Source organism: Trachurus trachurus, assembly GCF_905171665.1.
Source record: "Trachurus trachurus genome assembly, chromosome: 19".
In the NCBI taxonomy this organism is placed as follows: Eukaryota; Metazoa; Chordata; class Actinopteri; order Carangiformes; family Carangidae; genus Trachurus; species Trachurus trachurus.
In genome coordinates, this window is record NC_139913.1 from 1,596,511 (window position 1) to 1,617,909 (window position 21,399).

Genomic DNA, 21,399 nt, shown 5'->3' on the forward strand with positions numbered 1-21,399 from the left:
AAAACAAGTTAATTTCTAGGTGATGAGTCTAGTTTTAAGTGGAAAGAGTTTAGTTTTGACTAGAAATGAGACATTTTGACAAGAAGTCAAATATTCTTGGAAAGTTTTTGTAGAGCAATCAATGAGTGAACGATTCAACAAACAGAACGAAAAAGAGAAAAGTCCGACCAATAAAAAAAAACAGGAGAAATCAATAATCAATAAAATCCACACAACATGAGGATTTTCACCTGATGACGTTTCTCATTAGATCAGTGACTGACTTTTATTTCTGACCTTTGATTGATAGGCTATCTTATTGTTACGCTCTGTGTTGCATTCACAACCGTAGGAGAAATGGAAGTCCAACACTCAGTGACACTGGAGGTTTGATTATTGAGCCAATATTGGATCTGTATTGATTGATGAGTTCACAGATGTTTGACAGCAGCAGCAGCAGCAGCAGCAGCAGGAGGAGGCTGTGGAGCCTCAGAGCAGAAGGTGAACTCTACCCTCTAGTGGACAAAGACCCACAGCACAACAACACAACACAACATACACACACACACACACACACTGGATTGTGACAGGTCCATCAGTTCACTCATCGATCCAGATATTTATACATTTACTAAAGTTCCCTTCAAGTTCCCTCCAATAATCAGTTAATCAATCAATCACACTCCAAAAACTCAAATTCTTACCAAGAACATTTGTCTTGTTTCTACTCAAAATGTCATTTCTCTTCAAACCAAATCTAGTTAGACTTAAAATAAGACTCATCACATTTAAAAGTAGCTTGTTTTTTTGGACACTTTTTTTAAAAGCATATTTTCACTTGAAATAAGTAGAAAAATCTAGTGGAGCAAGATTTTCATTCTTATTACACGCACAAAAAACATGCTTTCACTGGCAGATTTAAGTGAAAATTTGTTTGAAACAAGTGAAAATGATCTAAAAACAAATTAATTTTTAGGTGATGAGTCTTATTTTAAGTGGAAAGAGATTAGTTTTGACTAGAAATGAGACTAATATTCTTGGAAAGATTTTGAGTTTTTGCAGAGCAATCAGTGAGTGTGAACGATTCAACAAACAGAAAGAAAAAGAAAAAAGTCTGACGAATACAAAATATCAACTTTTTACAAACTCAGGAAAAACTTCAGTTAGATTTTTTTGTGGTTTAATGAATTTGATGAAAAACAGGAGAGATCAATAATCAATAAAATCCACACAATCAGAGACGTGAGGATTTTCACCTGATGACGTTTCTCATTAGATCCTTTAATTGTTTTCTATGATGAGGCTATGTTATTGTTACACTCTGTGTTGCATTCATAACCGTAGGAGAAATGGAAGTCCAACACTCAGTGACACTGGAGGTTTGATTATTGAGCCAATATTGTATCTGTATTGATTGATGAGTTCACAGATGTTTGACAGCAGAGCAGCGTCAACAGTGTGGAGCCTCAGAGCAGAAGGTGAACTCTGCCCTCTAGTGGACAAAGACCCACAGCACAACAACACAACACAACATACATACACACACACACACACACTGGATTGTGACAGTTTTTTATTTCATATTTTCATGTGTGATCGTCACAACCTGCTGCTCAGGTCACATCAGATAATCAATAACACACTGGACTCATTATAACACACAGTTAAACAGTGTGTGTGTTGTTTCCATAAATGTTTAAAGAGACATGAAGCTGCTCTGTTTCATCTTTTACACTTTCCCCCCCTTCATTTTATCATAATAATCTTTGGACAAAAAAAACATCATGCATATTTGTTATGTGTGAGGACTTAAGTTAGATAGATAGATAGATAGATAGATAGATAGATAGATAGATAGATAGATAGATAGATAGATAGATAGATAGAAAACTTTATTGACCCACAAGCATATAAAAACAGCTGTATCGACATGAGGACAGAGAACTCAAAAACAGTGAAAGTTAGTAAATAAATATACACCTCCAGAAGGTAAAAAAAAAAAAAAAAAAGTTGATACATAATGTTTCTGTGTTTTTTCAACTTTTAAAGTTTGTTTAAATTTAAATTTACCTTTTGAACATGGCTACATAATTGATACAATTTAGCCTAATTTCAGTCAGTTGTTGATTCTAAGATCCTTTACTTTTTTTCTCTTTATCTGAAAAAAAAAAAAATATATATATATATATATATATATATTTTTTTTTTAGGTTGGTAAAAAAAGTCAATTTTACAGTAGGCCTAAGTTAATCTGTAGCCTACACAGTGATTATACAGTACAGTAGCCTATGAAGTCTGCTTTCCATATGTTAGCCTATATTATTTCAATGTTTTATTATAGGCCTACTATATAGCCTATAGATTTTTTTTCTGTGTCAATATTTTACAAATGAAAAAAAAAACAGATTTATTTTTAGTTGTATTTATTTGTCTTTATTTTCTTTTCTTCATGTTAAATTTTGTAGCTACATTTTAGATTCACCATCAGTCTGGTCACGAAAGGGTTATGTTTACAGTGAGGTGGTGACGTCAGTGTCAGCTGTGTGTGTGTGTGTGTGTGTGTGTGTGTGTGTGTGTGTGTGTGTGTGTGTGTGTGTGTGTGTGGATGATTCAGCAGCAGCCAGTCACTCTGTCTCGTCCTCTGCACATGTTGCAGCTCCGGCGGATGTGGCGGACACACACATACACACACACGGCTTTTATTTTGACAGTGTTCGCGATTTATTTTGTTTAAATTATTTTTTTGAAGGTGAACCCGTTTAGGTGTTAAAAGCACCGAGCGGAGACCCCGTAGTGTCGGTCTGTCGGTCGGTCGGTCGGTCGGTAGAGGGGGAGGCGGTGAGCTGGTGAACAGGCCGGAGAGGAGCAGCGCAGCGCCGCAGAGAGACGCTCAGACCCCCCCGGTGGAGGATTGTAGCGTCGATGACCGGGACTCGGGCTGCGCGGTGGCCGCCGTCCGAGGCTCCTGAGTCGGATTGAACCTGAACTGAGCCCCGCTGACGTCACGCCGCTGCTCCATTCAAACAGCTGCTGCGAGCCGACATTTCCGCATTTCTCTGTTTGACTGACGCCCGATCTGATGCTCCGAGTCCCCGGCAGGTGAGACACACACACACACACACACACACACACACACACACACACACACACTGGTTAATCTACACACACGGATCATCATCATCATCACACACATTCACCTCCACTTATGTAACAGGAGGACACACTGTACACACACACACACCTCCTGACTGCTGGATGACTGGATGAAGGTTGAACTGCTGCTGCAGGACTGTGTGTGTGTGTGTGTGTGTGTGTGTGTGTGTGTGTGTGTAGTTCAACACAAACCTGGTTTAAACAATAACACAATCGATCCAGAGGAAACATCATCAGTATCAATACAGTGATGATGTGTGATCAATAATATCATAACCATCTGATCAGGTTCTAATGTTTCCAATAATATCTGAGCTGTAACAACAACTCATTGATTAATCTCTTAATAGACTGGTAGTGAACTTATCTCCAACAAGTTTCCTAATCAATAATCAATGAATGGTTTCTAAGGTTTGTAGGTCAACAGAGCAGATGAATCAGCCTCAGTTGTTGCTTTCTGATCAATATTTATAGACAGTTTGTGCAGCAGGTGCAACACAATGCTTCTGTTTTCGTTGATCTTTTTCTGTAAGTATTGATCATTGATTAGTTTGACACAGAAGTTGTACAGTTGTGTGTCTTTGACCTCGTAGTTTCCACTCTTCAGTTCCTCAGGTGTTCTGGTCCTGTTGTTGTGTAGTTGTGGAGTTGTTGGATTGTAGTTTTAGAGTTGTTGGATTGTGTATTTGTCTGATGAGTTTGATGAGGGAAACCAAGAAATCCCATAATGAGCCTCCGTAGCGTAGCTCTGAGCAGCTCACGGCTCTGCTCCGCCGTTCTAAAAACAGCTTGCACCGACAATTAAAGGTAACGAACCTACTGCTATGACTATAGGGATTATGGTGATGGGCCGATTTGACTAAATGTTGAACTATCCCTTTTAATATTGTTTCAAATTGTGTGTTTTGGTTGATAGTTGCTGGTACCAATAGTTGTTGTTGTGTAGTTGTTGTTGTGGGTTCTCAGCTCCACCCGCAGTGTTTCCATTCACAGTGGAGCAGATGAAGCTGCTGCTCATCTGGAGTCAGTCCAGAGTGTGTGTGTGTGTGTGTGTGTGTGTGTGTGTGTGTGTGTGTGTGTGTGTGTGTGTGTGTGTCAGTGTGTGTGTGTGTGTGCGCTCGTGTGTGTTGGGGGTCCAGTCCCTCTCCATCTGTCCAACCCCCCCCCCCTCGTTGTTCAGACTCATTGCACTGAGAACAGCTGAGTGTGAGCAGCAGCAGCAGCAGTGTGTGTGTGTGTCTGTGTGTGTGTGTGTGTGTGTGTGTGTGTGTGTCTGTGTGTGTGTCTGTGTGTGTGTGTTGTTGCCTCCAGGACGTAGCCTGCACCCGGCGGCTCAGCTACTTCCTGCAGACGCACGGTGACGGTGCAGAGTCGGACTCAGCTGATCAAACATTAATGTTTCCAGAGTCAGAGAGGAAAACTGAGCCTTGAATAATAGATGCACAAAGTGACGAAGAGGAGGAGGAGGACGAGGAGGCTGTTTGTTATGATGATGATGATGATGCATCTTCATCTTTCCTGTTGTTTCCTTTGTGTTTTAAACCGTGACATCACTGTGATGTCTGTGGTTAATCGTTGAGAAGCTCTGAGCTCCTTAACGAGCTCAGTTTAATGACACTCAGCTAAAGACCAATAATCAATTAATCAATTAATCAATTAATCAATCCTGTTAAGACGAGACAGAGGCTCCACCTCTCTCTCTCCCCCTCTCCAGTTAAATGTGGAATTTCAGTTATTTGTTGTTGTCGAAACTCAGAATTGAACCACAGTGTGTTGTTATGTTAAAGCAGAAGTAAGCGATCCGGTGGTTTTGGCTAATGCTGCGTTCGAGGCAGGCTTTTGAAACCGTAAATTACAGCTTCAAGTCACAACTTACGACTTTGTAGCGTTCCAGGCAACCCACTCGTGTTTCTCCGACCTGTTTTACCTGTGAAAGTCACTATAACGGCCACTCGTAACTTCTGACCCGTGAACTCGTACCAGATCGAACTGGTACGACTTCACAGGTCGGAAAAACACGAGTTACGAGTTGCCTTGAACGCACCATAACGTCTTGTCAGCCGATGGAGTTAGCAGCCCCCGCCCTCGTCATGGATCTATTGGTCCTCGTCCCTACGTCACCACATTCACGCGCATCCCTTGGCTGCACACACAGAGAGGACTGCCCCTTTATGCCGTTCTCTCTCCTCATTGGATAAAGGTTGTAGGATACAAGGAAAGTTTTCTCCTGGGCTCAGAGCAGAGCAGAGTGACTGACAGACCCGTGTTTCAGACCAAACACTCTATAGAAGTGATTGCTGTCGGAAGATACAACTATTTAAGACTTATATTAACACAAAAATATCGCTTACTTCTGCTTTAAGTTATGTTGTGTGTGTGTGTGTGTGTGTGTGTCAGTCGAAGCAGCTTCGTCTTGATTTTATTTTGAAAATCCCATTGGGAGACGTGAGGAACCTGATGAGACGAGTCTGCCATCAATTAATCAATCAGTTAATCAATTAATCAATCAGTCAGTGACCTGCCTGTGGTTCAACAACATAAAACTAAACTGTCTGTGATCAATGTTTTTAGTTTATTGATGGTTTTTGCTTCTGTAATCAGCGGTCGTTATGAGACTTAATGAGGTCAAACTGTGACGAGGGGGGAAAAGAAAAAGGATCATTTCTCATTTGATCCAGTTAATGAAACAAAAACCAAAACAAACAAACAGGAAGTCCCCCCCCCCCCTTCCTCTCCTCTGACAGGAAACGTGTGTCCATCTCTCCATCTGGTCTCTGAGGGCGGAGTCAGTTTCCTCTCATCACATCGCTCTGTAAACACTGGTAACGACCTTTAATGAAGCAACACACAGTTCAGCTGCTGTTTGTCAGTAAAACCTCAGGAAATGAACTGACTTTATAATAATAATAATAATGATAATTATAATAATAATGATGATGATGAGGATAAAAAGCAGCAAAACTGATTAAAAAAAATAAAGCTTCACATCAGGAGGACGAGGGAGTTACAAAGAATTAATGAATGAAAATTAGGCAAATTACACAAACGATTAATGCATCAATAATAATAATAATGACTGGTTGTTCTCACGGACCAATCAGAGAGCTCGTTACATCCTGTGACTAACTGGGATTGAGATCCACTTTAATGTGTTTAAAGATTAATAGTTGGTTCATAAAGTCTTTGTTCACTTCCTGTTGAAATGTGAACAGTTGTTTATTGATCCTGAGCTGCAGCCGTGTGTGTGTGTGTGTGTGTGTGTGTTTGTTAGTGTGTGTGTGTGTGTGTGTGTGTGTGTGTGTGTGTGTGTGTGTGTGTGTGTGTGTGTGTTCATACTGAGGATTGAGGCCACGTCAGCAGGTCAACGGGTCGGACTGCCAAGACCAGGAGCAGAGTCCAGGTCTGGGAGGAGGAGGAGGAGGAGGAGGAAGAGGAGGAGGAGAAAGAGGAGGAGGAGAAGGAGAAAGAGCTGCTTTGTGGCAGATTAATGATGGTGGAGCTGCTGCACAACGGGGAGGTTGTTCCTGCCAGGTTGCTATGACACCCAGAGGAGGAGGAGGAGGGGGGAGGGGGGAGGGGTGTAGGGGTGTAGGGGTGAAGATGAATTGACATGAATCCAACATCATGTGACTTTGAGTTTACAGATTAATGAACCGACCGTTAATCTGCCGATCGATCGATCAATCCAATCCAACTTTATTTGTTGAGCACTTTAAAACATCCACAGTCAGAGAGACGACCCAAGTGCTGTAGCTACAGGGTAATAAATAAAACTATCAGAAATAAAGACATAAGACATAAAAGTACATATAAAAACAGATTAAATCATCTAAAAGGCATATAACATGGTTAAAATAATAGCCGTGCAATAAAAGAAACAATAAATAAGATAAAAATCTAATCTAATCTAATCAAATCAAGCCAAAGTCTTACTAGGGAACAAAGGCCAAATAGAAGAGGTGGGTTGAGATTTCAAAACCGGCAGAGAAGAGGCCGGTCTAGTGTTTAGTGTTTGGAGGGAGATCGTTCCATAGTTTTGGAGCTGCAACAGTAAATAAAAGAACTTTAAAATGAATCCTAGAATGAGACTAAAACGGGGGAAATGTGGTCGTGTTTACGTGTGCCGGTTAAAAGACGTGCAGCAGCAGCGATATCTTTATTTATCGATCCAAACCAAAGATTGATAGAGAAGAAACACAAGCAGAGAGAGAGAGAGCTGAGTGTGTCTGTGTGTGTGTGAGAGGAGGGTGTGTGTTGGTTTAATGCCCAACAAGGCAGAGCATTCATGTTATGTGTGTCATATCTGGCCTGAAGCGTGTGTGTGTGTGTGTGTTGCTGCTGCAGCTCTGAATCCAGACTTATTAACTGAGCTCATGAGGACAAGATGTTTTGTAACGGCTGCAGATCAACACCTCTGTGTGTGTGTGTGTGTGTGTGTGTGTGTGTGTGTGTGTGTGTGTGTGTGTGTGTGTGTGTGTGTGTGTGTGCTGTTGTACTTTGACACTTCCTGTTGTGTTTTGACGGAGGCGATAAGATAAAAAGCAAAACTTTATTAATCTCGACAGAAGCTGTGGAGTCAGAGACGAAACAACAGAAACAGAATCAACGTAAAACTAGTGAAATAATATAAACATATAAACATGTAAATAAAATATAAATATTAATAAATGTGTATCTCTATAGTTCGTGTTTTTATTATTATGACTAAAACTAACTTTATATTAGTGATTGAATAATTCAAACAACATTATTCATGATTCATTTCTCTGTTATTTGTAAATTTCAACACAAATAAATATCCAGTAAATTCTATCTTCTCCCTGCTCCTTTCCAACCAGGGAATAAGAAAGTGTTGTAATTTGGTATTTGTTTCTTGTTAAAAGTTTTGAAAGAAAGAAAGAAAGAGAAAAAAAGAAAGGTTTGTGTGTGAGGCCACAGCAGAGAATTAAAAACCTGTTTAATCAAAAACCTGAGGCAGAATATTAAATATGTAGAAACAGCTGGATGAGAAGTTTCACATGATGAAATATTAAATGAAACCCAGTAACTGAGTGAAGTTGATGAAGTTGAGTCTGTTTCCTGTGAGAACCAGGTCACAGCTTCTTGTTCTGACACGGCTTCGTCTCTGAGCAGTCGTTTCTTTTTCTGTCCTCCTGATGTGTGGGCTGTCGCCGGGCCGTCGCCGGGCCGTCGCTGAGCTGACGTTGGGCTAGGGCTGGGCGATATGACGATATTAGATCGTGATTCTATAAATTGCAGTTCTATGTTGATGCACCGACGCACCAGATGTATTACGTCGTCAACCTGAATGACCAATCATAGCCAATTACGAGCAGTGACGCGCTTCCTTGCCCGCCTCCTTGTTTGTATGTGTAGCGGTAGCCACATTGAAAACCAAGCAGGAGTTGGTCCCCTTTTTTTCTTTTAAAACAGCGTTTCACTATCTCTCATCTCTGCCAGTCAGCCCCTCCGACTAACGACCCCCCTAACCCCCCTCCTAAATAAAAGCTACCTTTTTTGTGCATTTTACTTGCACATGTTGGCAAAACTGCAACTATTTAAATGGGCTCTCTGCACAGCTCCACTCCTTCCTGAACTTAAGGCAGCTCTTTTATTTCCTGTCTTACATTATTGGACAAACTGATTAATCCAGGTGTGTCTGACCATTGTGACCACTCAGACACACCTGGATTAATCAGTTTGTCCAATAATGTAAGACAGGAAATAAAGAGCAGCCTTAAGTTCAGGAAGTAGTGGAGCTGTGCATAGAGCCCATTAAAGGCTCTTTGACCTAAATTGTCTGTTTTTCAATTTTCGATTGAAGATCGTGATAAAATCGAGATCGTTATTTTATTTTTTAAAAATCGTGATATGATATTTTTGCCATATCACCCACCCCCACGTTGGGCCGACGATGCTCATTCTCCACAGATCAGATGTCGAGGACGGGCCGAGGCCAGAACACACCCCCACGTCTGAGCAGCAGCTGTGAATAAAACAGGACGGAGGCTCAGAGCGGCTCCGATAACTCACCGTTCACTGAGCAGAGTCACAAAACTTTATTCGTCCTCAGAGGGAATTATAGTAGAATAGTGATGTTGTTGTTATTATTATTAAAGCAGATGAAATATAAAATCCAGGCCAGGTAGAATTTGATAAAATATAAATATAATGACTGTAAATATAGAAAAGATGAAAAGATAAAGATAGAATAAATAACTCTACAGCAGCACATGAGTAAATCTGAAAGCAAATGAGTACCGTAAACTCTCCAGTAGCTTTTATCTGCTTCAGCTGCTGAACTGAGCCGTCTTCTATCAGAGACAGGCGTCTACATGGGACAGGACTTTATTTAATGTACAACAAAGATGAAACTCCTCTCCACTGGTTCTGTTGTTCCTGTTTAAACCAGTGGTTCTCAAACTGTTTTACATCGGGATACACCAGAAATACACACATTTGTTCTGAGACTGAAGAACGTTATTTTTTTTTTTAAATGTTCACATTAGGGCCAATGGCGTGAAATTTTGGAAATATTGTAAAGAAATATCTGGAAATAGTGGTACAATTTCTCCAAAAACGCTTAAGCATTTATCGGAAAAAAGTGGTAAAAATTCTCAAAAAAAAAAAAAAAAATTCTATATAAAAGTGATAAATTTCGCAAAAGAAAAAAATTCTGGATAAAAGTTGTAAAATAAAAAAATTCTCAAAAAAAATAAAAACAAAATCTATATAAAAGGTGACAAATTTCTTAAAAAAAGAAAAAAAAGTCTCAAAAAAAAATTCTAAATAAAAATGGTAAATTTTCTAAAAAAAAGAAAATTAAAAATGAAAAAATATATATTTTTTTTCTCAAAAAAGAAAAAAACATTAATTTACTACGTAGTTTAATCAGCTCCCAAAGATGAAGCTCCTCTCCTCTGGTTCTGTTGTTCCTGTTGAACAGAGTCAGAACAGAAGGAAAGAGTCGATCCAGAGCAGCTTCATTTACTAGTTTAATCAGCTCACATTCAACTTCTGATTAATAAATGTGTAGCTCCGCCCACAGACTGTTTATAGGCTCCGCCCCTTTCCTTTCCCTGAGAATTAACCCTGGTGAGTCCGGCTGCATCAGGTCGGACCGGGTTTTAATGTTCAGGCCCGTTGAGAACTGTAGCAGGGATGAAGCAGCTTAGAAAGGGCTCAAACAGGCGATCGTGGGCTTTGAGAGGTTTTGTTTGTGCACAAGAACTTGCAGAAAATAGAAACAGACCCGACTTCTAACTGAGACCTGGAGGCTTTTATTTATTTACTGATGGTGCCTTCATGTGCTATGGTACAGGTGGTATTTTCCACTTGTGACCTGGTATTTACCAGCGCGTTGTGTTCATGTGCTTTTGTTGTTGTACAGAGGAAATAAGGATGGTGGACACAAAACCAAACCATAACGGTATTTTAAAAACTGACACAGAGTGTTAACCGAGTATTAACGCATCATATTACAATTGTCAATGGAACAAGACTTTATAGGCTACAAAAACTATCCACTAACAGTAGCAAAACACGTTTAGTAGTGTAGCCTACATTACCATTCACAAATCTTGCGTTGCTCGCCGCCATGTTGAAAAGGTCAAAGGTTATTCTCATCTCGGCAGCTTGGGCATCAAAAAATTCTACGAGTTGCCCAGTGGAAAATACCACATGAGAGGGTGTTCGTGTGCACTTTTCACGTCGCCTTTTGGTATTTACCATAATTACCATAGCACATGAAGGCACCGAGACCTCGGTCTGGTTGAGACTCTGAGGTTTTTATTATTTGAAGTTTATGGTAGTTTCATCGTAAAAATCATGAATCAGCTGATATTCATGCAAGCAGAAACGTCAAAGTGTCATTTTTTACAGAACAGAAACTGTTGGACTAGAGTTAAAACAAACCAAACAGAGGAAAATGAAAATGTCAAAAGGTCAAAATGAGTTGAATGTTTTTATTCTAATCAGGAGGAAATCCAGCTGTAGATGAAGGACTGTAACGATGCAGCTGTGTTTGCTCTGGTTGGTGATGACGGGCTCGTGTTTCTGTATCTGCTAAGAATATCTGTCCTCAGTGACTCAACAAGGACACAGTGATGGAGGAGGAGGAGGAGGAGGATGGACGACAGCACCTGAAGGCATCACCACCGTCACCTCCTCTGTCACTCCTCTCTACCCACAATCCTTTGCAGTCCAGTCCCAGTCCCAGTCCTCCTCCTGTCTATGAATAATAAAAAAAGAAACAGAGTTCAGCGCCGGTCGACTTTATCTCCACGTCACGTGTTACATCAGCTGGTCTGACCTTTGACCTCTCAGACCACGTTACCCGTTCTGGAACGACGTGTGGTTCACGTGTCGTTGCCGGGGGAAACGAACAGGTCACATGTTACGTAACATAAGAGTCAGACTGAGGAGAGAGAGAGAGATACAGGAAGTGGAGCTGAGTTCATGTTTATCTGTTTATTGATGAGGAAACTACGACGGAGCATTAGGACCACAGAAAAAACATTATTCACAGACTTTGAGAATGAAGTCATAAGAGTACAAGAACTAGAAAATTTCCTCTGGGGAAATGTTGATAGGGCCACGGGAGCTACGGCCGGGTTTGCCATCTGTCAACATGGGAATCAAACCCACGATCTTATGGTCAAGACAGAACTGATCAGACACATGATCATCTTTCTATAAGTACTGATATGGAGGAGCTGTAATCACATTAGGTTACCTGTGTGTGTTGGTTTGTGTGGTTGTGTTTGACAGTGACTTGAACTAAACCTGATGAAGGCGCCTGAAGCAATGTTATAAAAGTTAAAAAAGCAGCCCATAATAAGCACAGAGCTTTGAGAGAGAGGTCAATTAAGTACAGCAGGGAGCAACAGGAGGAATAAAGTCTGACCTGTGTGTGTGTGTGTTTATAAACATGTTAACAAGCTCCAGGTGGATTGTTTATAAACATGTTAACGAGCTCCAGGTGGATTGTTTATGAACCTTAACGAGCTCTGGCCTGAGGATCAGAGGTTACCACGGCAACTTGAGGTGGTTGCCAATGACGATAGGGGCCCCCCAGGCTGAGGCAGACAGAAACGTGGAGAAAAAGAGCGATTTTCTGCCTCTGCACTGGTCTCACATTTGGGCTTATTCTGACAAGACGGTAACTCCTATCAGAACAAAACACAGACCATCATCACTGTAAGGACTTCCTGAACAATTTGGTGTGATTTTGGTGTTTCTACAGTAAATATTTTGGAGACACTTGTGAGTTTAAAACAGGGGTCCGTTCTGCTTCTCTCAGAAAATCTTTGTATTGGAGTCAATGAGGAGCAGAGACAGACGTGGCCGCACTCAGAGGCTGACAATTCAAATTCTGTAAGTCTCTCAGATATTTTGAGCACATTGTGAGAGACAGAACAAGTTTGTCTTACAAATCTGGAAAAAATCATGTGTGTAGAGTGTAAATCGTGGCCGGGAGGAGTGTGGAAAGAGAAGAAATCTGGAATTTTTTTGTGCTCTCTCCCACGCGAACATTCCGTGCAATACACACCCATTATAATCTCACAATTTCTCCAAGTATGGTCATGGTCATTGATCAGGGATTGATCAAAAACTATATGACCTATCAAAATGTGAATTAAAACATTAATACACAAGACTTGTGTCTACTGTTTAAAGTTTAAATGGAGTCTCTAGGTGAAAGTCTGCCTGAGCAGTAGACAGCAGTAGGCAGTATGAAAAGTCCAATGATTTGTTAGTTTTTTGACCTCCTCCCATTCATTCTCTATGAGAAATATCATCAACGTGTGGTTTATTAGACCGACATGTTTGAGGGGTTTTAGTTTTTTTGTCTCCTCTGGTTTGTGTCTGTGAGAGTCGGAGCGAGCGGCCGGTCACCTGATCACGTGATCAGCTGATCATGTTTCTATTGATCCGTTCATCATTGAGCCATAATGGAAGATGATCCTGCTGCAGCAGAACTTTGGCCTGTGAGCGATTTTATCCTCAGCTGCACACAGATCGTCTTACACCATTAACACACACACACTTCAGAGGGTGTGTGTGTGTGTGTGTGTGTGTGTGTGTGTGTGTGTGTGTGTGTGTGTGTGTGTGTGTGTGTGAGACACCAGAGACTGGCTGCTGGTGTCCAGTTTTCCTCTCCGGCTCTCGGTCCATCTGTTGTTCTGCAGTTCTGGAGTCTCTGACCTCACACTCACCTGAGCTCCAACATGGAGGCTGCAGCATCTGTGGCTCGCTGTCACGTCATCATCACACAGAGAAGAAGGACTATACTGCAGCAAAGCATCATGGTCTCATCTGTGTGGTCATCCTCTGGAGCTGACAAACAGTGATGAAACCAATTCAACGATGAATCAATCAACAAACACCATGAGAATCAGCTGCTTCGCTCCTCCTGTGTCGTTGTGATTTAAATATATTTGATGTTTTTTGTTGTTTTTGATGAAACGACAGATGAACAGATTAAGATGAAATGTAAAGACTGAGTCGTGGCGACGTGTGTGTTTGACCTTCTGTGTGTTTGTAGCTGCTGCTGCTGCCGCCGCCGCCAGATCCCGATTCCTCTCAGCTCAGTGATCAGAGAACTGGAGCATGAGCACATCGACGAGGCCGAGTCAGACTGAGAGATGTACAGCACAGAGGGGGGAGGGGGAGGGAGAGGGAGAGAGAGGGATGAAAGTGGGCTAATGAAGAGAGGAGGAGGAGGAAGATGGAGGTCAAACGGAGAAGAAGGAGGTCGAGGAAAACAGACGTGGTTGTACAGGGATGTTACAGAGTCAGACCTCTGTCCCTGCACAGAGGATCTTTGGTTTTCTGCAAAGATCTTTAACGTTTTTCAGTTTTTTAAGTTTATATCTACGATGGAGTATTAGGGCCACATTGAGAAAAAACTTCGAAAATAAATTCATAAATTCATAAAGTTGTAAATTTACGACTTTATTCTCGTAAATTTACCAATAGTCGTACTCGTACATTTACATTTACATCTAAGTCGTACATTTCCTACGAGAAAAAAGTCATAACATTACGAGAATAAAGTCGTAAATGTACGACTTTATTCTCTCTTTTATTTTTTTATTTGTCAATGTGGCCCTAATTACGATGGAATATTAGGGCCACATTAAGAAATAGAAAGAAATAAGAAATAACAAAACAAAACACAGACTTCGAGAATAAAGGGTTACATTTCCAAGAATAAAGTCGTACATTTCCTAGGAGAAAAAAGTCATAACATCACAAGAATAAAGTTGTAAATTTACGACTTTATTCTCGAATTTTGTGATTTTTTTATTCGTCAATGTGTCCCTAATACTCCGTCGTATATATCACACACACACACACACACACACGCACACACACACACACACACACACACACACACACACACACACACACACACACACACACACACACACACACACACACACACACACACACACACCCTCTTCCTCAAGCAGTTTAACATCCATTAAACAAATGAAGGTCGTTTCCTTTTCTCTGCTCATGAACATTTAAATGGACTCTCTGACTCGCAGCCAAACGCTTTGTGGTGAAACAGGAAGTGACACGTCGTCGTCCAGGGTCAGCTGACTCATCAGAGTGTGTTTCTCTTATCTGAAACACACACACACACACACATACACACACACACCTGACATGATGATGATGATGATGATGATGATGATGATGATGATGATGATGATGCAGTTGTGCCTCAGCCAATAGCAGTAAAGTCTGATTAGATTATTGAGTCTTTAAACGTCTGGACTCGAACGGTCGACGTCATGAGATGTTTTATCTCAAACGACTGAAAGTGTTCAGTGTGTGTGTGTGTGTGTGTGTGTAGTAGTGAGTTGAAGTGCAGGTGTGATGTAACTGTTGTGCGTTGTTGACTCTTTGTGTCAATCTCCAACCTACATGTTCAATAGGAACCAGACGGAAAACAGTAGCGTGAAATCAGAGCGAGGAACTGAACGTTATAGTTACTAGTTACCTTCCCCAGAAATTAGCCTACTACATTGTAAAAGTAACTAATTACCAGGAAAAGTAACTATTGCGTTACAAAATGCTCAAATATGTCAAATTACTTGGACTCTACACGGCTCTACGGCTTGTTTCTGACCAGTTGATGGACTGAGTCAAATGTGTTGATAACAAACTACATTTTAACAGGTGTATTATTATTAATGTAAGTGACGGGACTTCTTGAGTTAAATAACGGAGCATTTTATTGTCCGTAATAGTAACAGAGTTACGGGGGACAAGTCACTTTATTGATTACGGTTACTGAAAAAATAACACAGTTAGAAAACGTGGCTGCAGCATCATGACTTGATTTTGACTGGTATATGATGAATGAATTCTGTTTTGAAAGAACGTGTCTAAAATTAAAAAGATATATATATATATGTATAATCAAATCATAATATCCACAGGTTCAAAAAAGTAGTAGGAAGAAGTATGCACTTTTTAAAAATCCCACCTCTTTCTATTCATCATGGTTTTTATATATATATTTATCTACTACATAAATATCCATATCCTGTATACTATCACATACGTTTTTATCCCTCATCTACCATTCACCTATTTAGAAATACTTTTTTAAAACATCTTTTTAAATATATTTATATTTCTACTTTTTGTAGTTTTTATTCTTATTTAAAGGGATAGTTCAACATTTTTGGCAAATTGGCCCATTGCCATAACCCCTATAGTCATAGCAGTAGGTTTGTTACCTTTAATTGTCGGCGCAAGCTATTTTTAGAACGGCGGAGCAGAGCCGTGAGCTGCTCAGAGCTACGCTACGGAGGCTCATTATGGGATTTCTTGGTTTCCCTCATCAAACTCATCAAATACACTGTTGTGGTGTCTCTCTCTCTCTCTGTCTCAGCCTGTGACTGTGACTCAGCAGAAGGGGAAGTGGTGACTCAGCGTCTTCTATGGGAAACACTTGATTAGTTTATTATGTTCCCCTTTTTTTTTAAAAAGCAGTGCATGATGGGAAACTGTTGAATAAGCTTGTTTCTGTCTCTGTATGTGTGTGTGTGTGTGTGTGTGTGTGTGTGTGTGTGTGTCCTCCAGGACGAGCAGATGATGGTTATTATTAACAACGCTCTCCTCTCATGATGTTCTGTTCTGTTCTCACATCACAAGTTGTTCAGGAGTCGGAGCTCATGATGCTACGGTGGCCTGGAGGGACAAACAAACCGCCGGGACTCAGCTGCTTTTTAGTTCAGCTTCTTCTTCTTCTGAGACGACGAGTTCTGGGAAACGGAGGCGTCTCATTGGCTGTTTTTAAATTTCTGTAAATAATGAATTGAACACTGTTAAAGGGATAGTTTAACATTTTGGCAAATTGGCCCATTGCCATAATCCCTATAGTCATAGCAGTATAGGTTTGTTACCTTTAATTGTCGGTGCAAGCTGTTTTTAGAACGGCGGAGCAGAGCCGTGAGCTGCTCAGAGCTACGCTACGGAGGCTCATTATGGGATTTCTTGGTTTCCCTCATCAAACTCATCAAATACACAATCCAACAACTCCACAACGCTCTGGTGGACAAGTTGTGAGCTGCACATTCACCACGCTATGAGATAATAACACAACGTTACCACACAGAGTTGTTTTAGAGGGAAATACAGAGACTGTTGATGAAAAACTGTCCCTGAAGGCAACGTGCATCAGTGGTTTTGCATGAATTTCCCTCTAAAACAACTCTGTGTGGTAACGTTGTGTTATTATCTCATAGCATGGTGAATGTGCAGGTCACAACTTGTCCACCAGAGCGTTGTGGAGTTGTTGGATTGTGTATTTGTTGAGTTTGATGAGGGAAACCAAGAAATCCCATAATGAGCCTCCGTAGCGTAGCTCTGAGCAGCTCACGGCTCTGCTCCGCCGTTCTAAAAACAGCTTGCACCGACAATTAAAGGTAACAAACCTACTGCTATGACTATAGGGATTATGGCAATGGGCCAGTTTGCCAAAATGTTGAACTATCCCTTTACAGAGCCGCTGCAGTGGCTCCGCCCATTTGAACTGCAACGACCAGACACCTGAAACAGACCCGCCCTGTTCTGTCCTGCCTTAGGGTGTGTGTGTGTGTGTGTGTGTGTGTGTGTGTGTGTGTGTGTGTGTGTGTGTGTGTGTGTGTGTGTGTGTGTGTGTGTGTGTGTGTGTGTGTGTGTGTGTGTGTGTGTGTGTGTGTGTGTGTGTGTGTGTGTGTGTGTGTGTGTGAGAGACGGGTGTGTCTGAATACTGTCTGTCATTATCTCCAGCTGGTTGTTTGTATTAGGGGTGTGGTGCATGTGTGTGTGTGTGAGAGAGAGAGAGAGAGTCAGTGGTGGTTAATATGTTAATCACACACACACACACACACACACACACACACACACACACACACACACACACACACACACACACACACACACACACACACACACACACACACACACACACACACACACACACACACACACACACACACAGGCTCTTCTTGTTCTTGTCTTCAGGGGAGTCTTTTTATCTTTTTATCTCTTGGCTGGAGGATCAAACAGGATCGTTACCAGATGAATGTTTTACTCTCTTTATATAATATAATATAATATTATATTAATATACTGTATATTAGATCAGATTAGGTAGTTTATAATATAAAATTGTTATATAATATTGATTTAAATCTTCACGTTGAAGCTGAAACCAGCAAATATTTCGATTGTTTCTTGATAAATAGTTAATAATAATAAATAGTTAGTTAAGTCGTTTCAGTTCACGTCAAACTTTCACTTTCATGTCTCAGGTGCGTCGAGGTCATGAACCAGCCGCGTTTTACATATTAAACAAAGCAGAAGATGAAACACTGATGTTATTTATGATTTATAGTTGATATATAACATTGATTTACTGGTTTAAATCTTCACATTGAAGCTGAAAGCAGCAAATATTTGGATATTTTTCTGATAAACGACTCAGAATAAATAAATATTCTGATTTATTTCAGTCACGATTATTGATTTTTGTTAAAGGGATAGTTCAACATTTTAGCAAATTGGCCCATCACCATAATCCCTATAGTCATAGCAGTAGGTTCGTTACCTTTAATTGTCGGTGCAAGCTATTTGCACATTCACCACGCTATGAGATAATAACACAACGTTACCACACAGAGTTGTTTTAGAGGGAAATACAGAGACTGTTTGATGAAAAACTGTCCCTGAAGGCAACGTGCATCAGCGGTTTTGCATGAATTTCCCTCTAAAACAACTCTGTGTGGTAACGTTGTGTTATTATCTCATAGCGTGGTGAATGTGCAGCTCACAACTTGTCCACCAGAGCGTTGTGGAGTTGTTGGATTGTGTATTTGATGAGTTTGATGAGGGAAACCAAGAAATCCCATAATGAGCCTCCGTAGCGTAGCTCTGAGCAGCTCACGGCTCTGCTCCACCGTTCTAAAAACAGCTTGCACCGACAATTAAAGGTAACAAACCTACTGCTATGACTATAGGGGTTATGGCGATGGGCCAGTTTGACTAAATGTTGAACTGTCCCTTTAAGTTGCTTCAGTTCATGTCAAACTCTTTTCTTGCAGTCGTGTTTTAAATATTTAACACTGATGTTTTTATCTTCCTCCTCCTCCTCCTCCTCCTCCTCCTCCTCCTCCTCCTCCTCCTCCTCCTCCTCCAGCTCCGTGTCTCCATGGTGAAGTGGGCGGGGTCTGATGTCAGCCCCTCCTCTCGTCCTGGACGCCGCCGTCGCCATGCCAACCATGGTTTCTCGACTTCCTAAGTTCGGATCGCGTTCCAAACCCGGCGCCGCTCAGACGGGTCCGACCGCTGCCGTCGCCGTCGCCAACACCGTCGCCACCGTCACCGCGGCAACAGGCACCCGCCTCACCAACGGCTTCTACCATCACCCCGGGCCGGCGGCGGTCGTCAACGGCGACGGCCTCGCCGCTGCTTCACCGTCGCCGTTGACGACTTCTTCTTCCGCGTTGAAGCAGAACGGATTCATCCGAGCGCCGAGCGCCGTGAGCAGCGGCCCTCGCCATGGTAACGCCACCCATCAGTATTATTATTCCCAGTGGCAACAACAACAACAACAACAACAACAACAACAACAACAACAGGCGACGGCCTCGGTGCCTCAAAAGACGACGGCAGCAGGAAGAGGGCGTGGCCTCGGACAGGCTGTGACATCATCATCATCATCATCCAGAACACTTCCTGTTTCTAAACCAGCGCCGTCGGCGTTGTCCAGGACGACGAGCAGCAGCAGCGGCGGCAACAGCGCCAAGACGTGTCTGAGACCGCCGTCGCAGCGATCCGGATCGCCGCTCCAGAAGAAAACGCCGGCCGGCCGCTCCCACTCCAGCGACCAGCTCGACTCCGCCCCCTCCTCCGTCCCGCTGAGCGACGGCGACCGACTTCGCTCGCGCAGCCTCACGCAGGTCCGACAGCCGTCCGTCGCCATGGCGCCCGATCGAGGCCTCGCGGCTCAGGCTCCGCCCACAAGGTTTGTATTTTTTGTTTTTTTTTCATATTGTAACAATGTTGGGTAGCTTTATTTTTTTATTTTTTTGTTTTTGTTTGTTTGGTTTTTTCCCTGCTATTTAAAAATGTATAGAACGAATCTCCTTGTTGTTTACAACTACTTCCGGGTAGAAACCAGCATGAGAACAATAGTGACGGACGAGAGTTTCACTATATTTATCTAATTAATGTAAAGTTTATAAAACCAATGATTGGACAAACATTACTATTTCTGTGTGCACATTTTTGTAATTAGTCATGGTTATCATAGATTAGCCGGGCTAACGGTTAGCTACCTGTTTAACTTTAATAACTCAGTGACTCAATAAACGCTCCATGAAAAAATATTTTCTCCAGCGGATATCTGAGTTCCAACATGACTGAGCTAACTGGAATGATATTTAAATACTGGTAACCTTATTGGTTCAGTTTTTTTGTTGTTTGTTTGTTTGTTTGTTTTTTCCTCTGGTTTTGTTTAGTTTAGTTTGTTCATTAGCTTGTTTGTTTGTTAGTTGTTGTCTTATGTTTGTGTTTTATGTTTTATATTGTAAGAAAGCTAGGTAGCTTAATTTGGTTTGTAGGACAGGCATTAATATCAGCATTATGCTTCTGCCTTTTCAGTCACTATTTTGTCGATAATGTTTGTTATTGTGTGATGATGCGACTGAATAAAGAATTTCAATCAATCATTCAAATCCAGGAGGTCAGGGGTCAACGCCCCCTCCGCCCTAAAGAAGCCCCTCCTCCTCCCCGGCCTCGGCCTCGCCGCCGCCGCCGCCAAGCCCAGCGGCGTCAGCTACAAGCTGTCGCGCCCGTCGCTCATCAACAAGTCCCGCCCCCTGAGGGCGACGACGGCCAATGGGGCGAGAGGAGGAGACCAGGAAGTGAAGCAGCGGCAGCGAGGAGGGGGCGGAGCCGAGACGCCGCCGTCCACGGGAAACAGCGCAGGTGAGACGGTGATGTCACATCTCGTCATACAGTATGTCTTTAAAGGGACAGTTCAACATTTAGTCAGATCCTCCTCTCACCATAATAATCCCTCTAGTCACAGCAGCAGGTTCATTATGTTACATAATCATGTCAGAGTCAGAGTCATTTATTTGCCATTTGCAGAAAATCTGCATTGGAAAGCACTTGCGAGAGGACAAGACTATAAAAACATCCATACGTAAAAGAAGAAAAACACAGTAAATTACATGAAACATAAATTAGGTAAGTTAAGATAGAAGGACACTGCCCCCAGATATAGGCACCATAGACATCTAAATAGAAATACATGTGGAAACATTCATCCTAACAACATGTAACATTTGTTTTAGAGGCAAATGCAGCCAGAACTACATTCCAGACACGGCTGCTGGGCGGAGGGATTTCAGAAGCACAAGTAGTTCTGAGTATTTGCTTCATGTGTTGTAATGCTACATAATTATACGTTATTATCTCATAGCGTGGTGAATGTGCAGCTCACAACTTAGGGCCCTATAAAATCAGTTTTATTTTTTCCCAAATTTCGTTTTTTAACCTCTACCCTTATTTTACTACCAAAAAGAGTGTGTTTTTAATGTTAATGATGACTAAAATGTACACAAATTAGATAGAAATGACTGTAAATGCATTGAGGTAATTAACAAACAACACTTTTCCTCCATACCTTAACACTGCACTATAAGGACTTAGAGTACCAACAAAATATTCATGCTTATGAGCTTTAAACTGTTT

At 41.6% G+C, this 21,399-nt stretch overlaps 2 protein-coding genes across 3 annotated transcripts in view; one reads left to right on the top strand and one right to left on the bottom strand.

Moving 5' to 3' along the window:
• hlfb (HLF transcription factor, PAR bZIP family member b) overlaps positions 1-21,399 on the bottom strand; it is a 353,334-nt gene that overhangs the window by 302,701 nt on the left and 29,234 nt on the right. The gene's annotated exons all lie outside the window — the stretch shown is intronic.
• Positions 2,647-21,399, top strand: part of LOC311003121 (uncharacterized protein) — a 41,968-nt gene continuing 23,215 nt past the window's right edge. Inside the window, exons 1-3 of the mRNA XM_083994806.1 lie at positions 2,647-3,078; positions 18,836-19,663; positions 20,381-20,628. Coding sequence (XP_083850932.1) covers positions 18,870-19,663; positions 20,381-20,628 — 1,042 coding nt within the window. The 5' untranslated portion in view covers positions 2,647-3,078; positions 18,836-18,869. The remainder of the gene's footprint in view (positions 3,079-18,835; positions 19,664-20,380; positions 20,629-21,399) is intronic.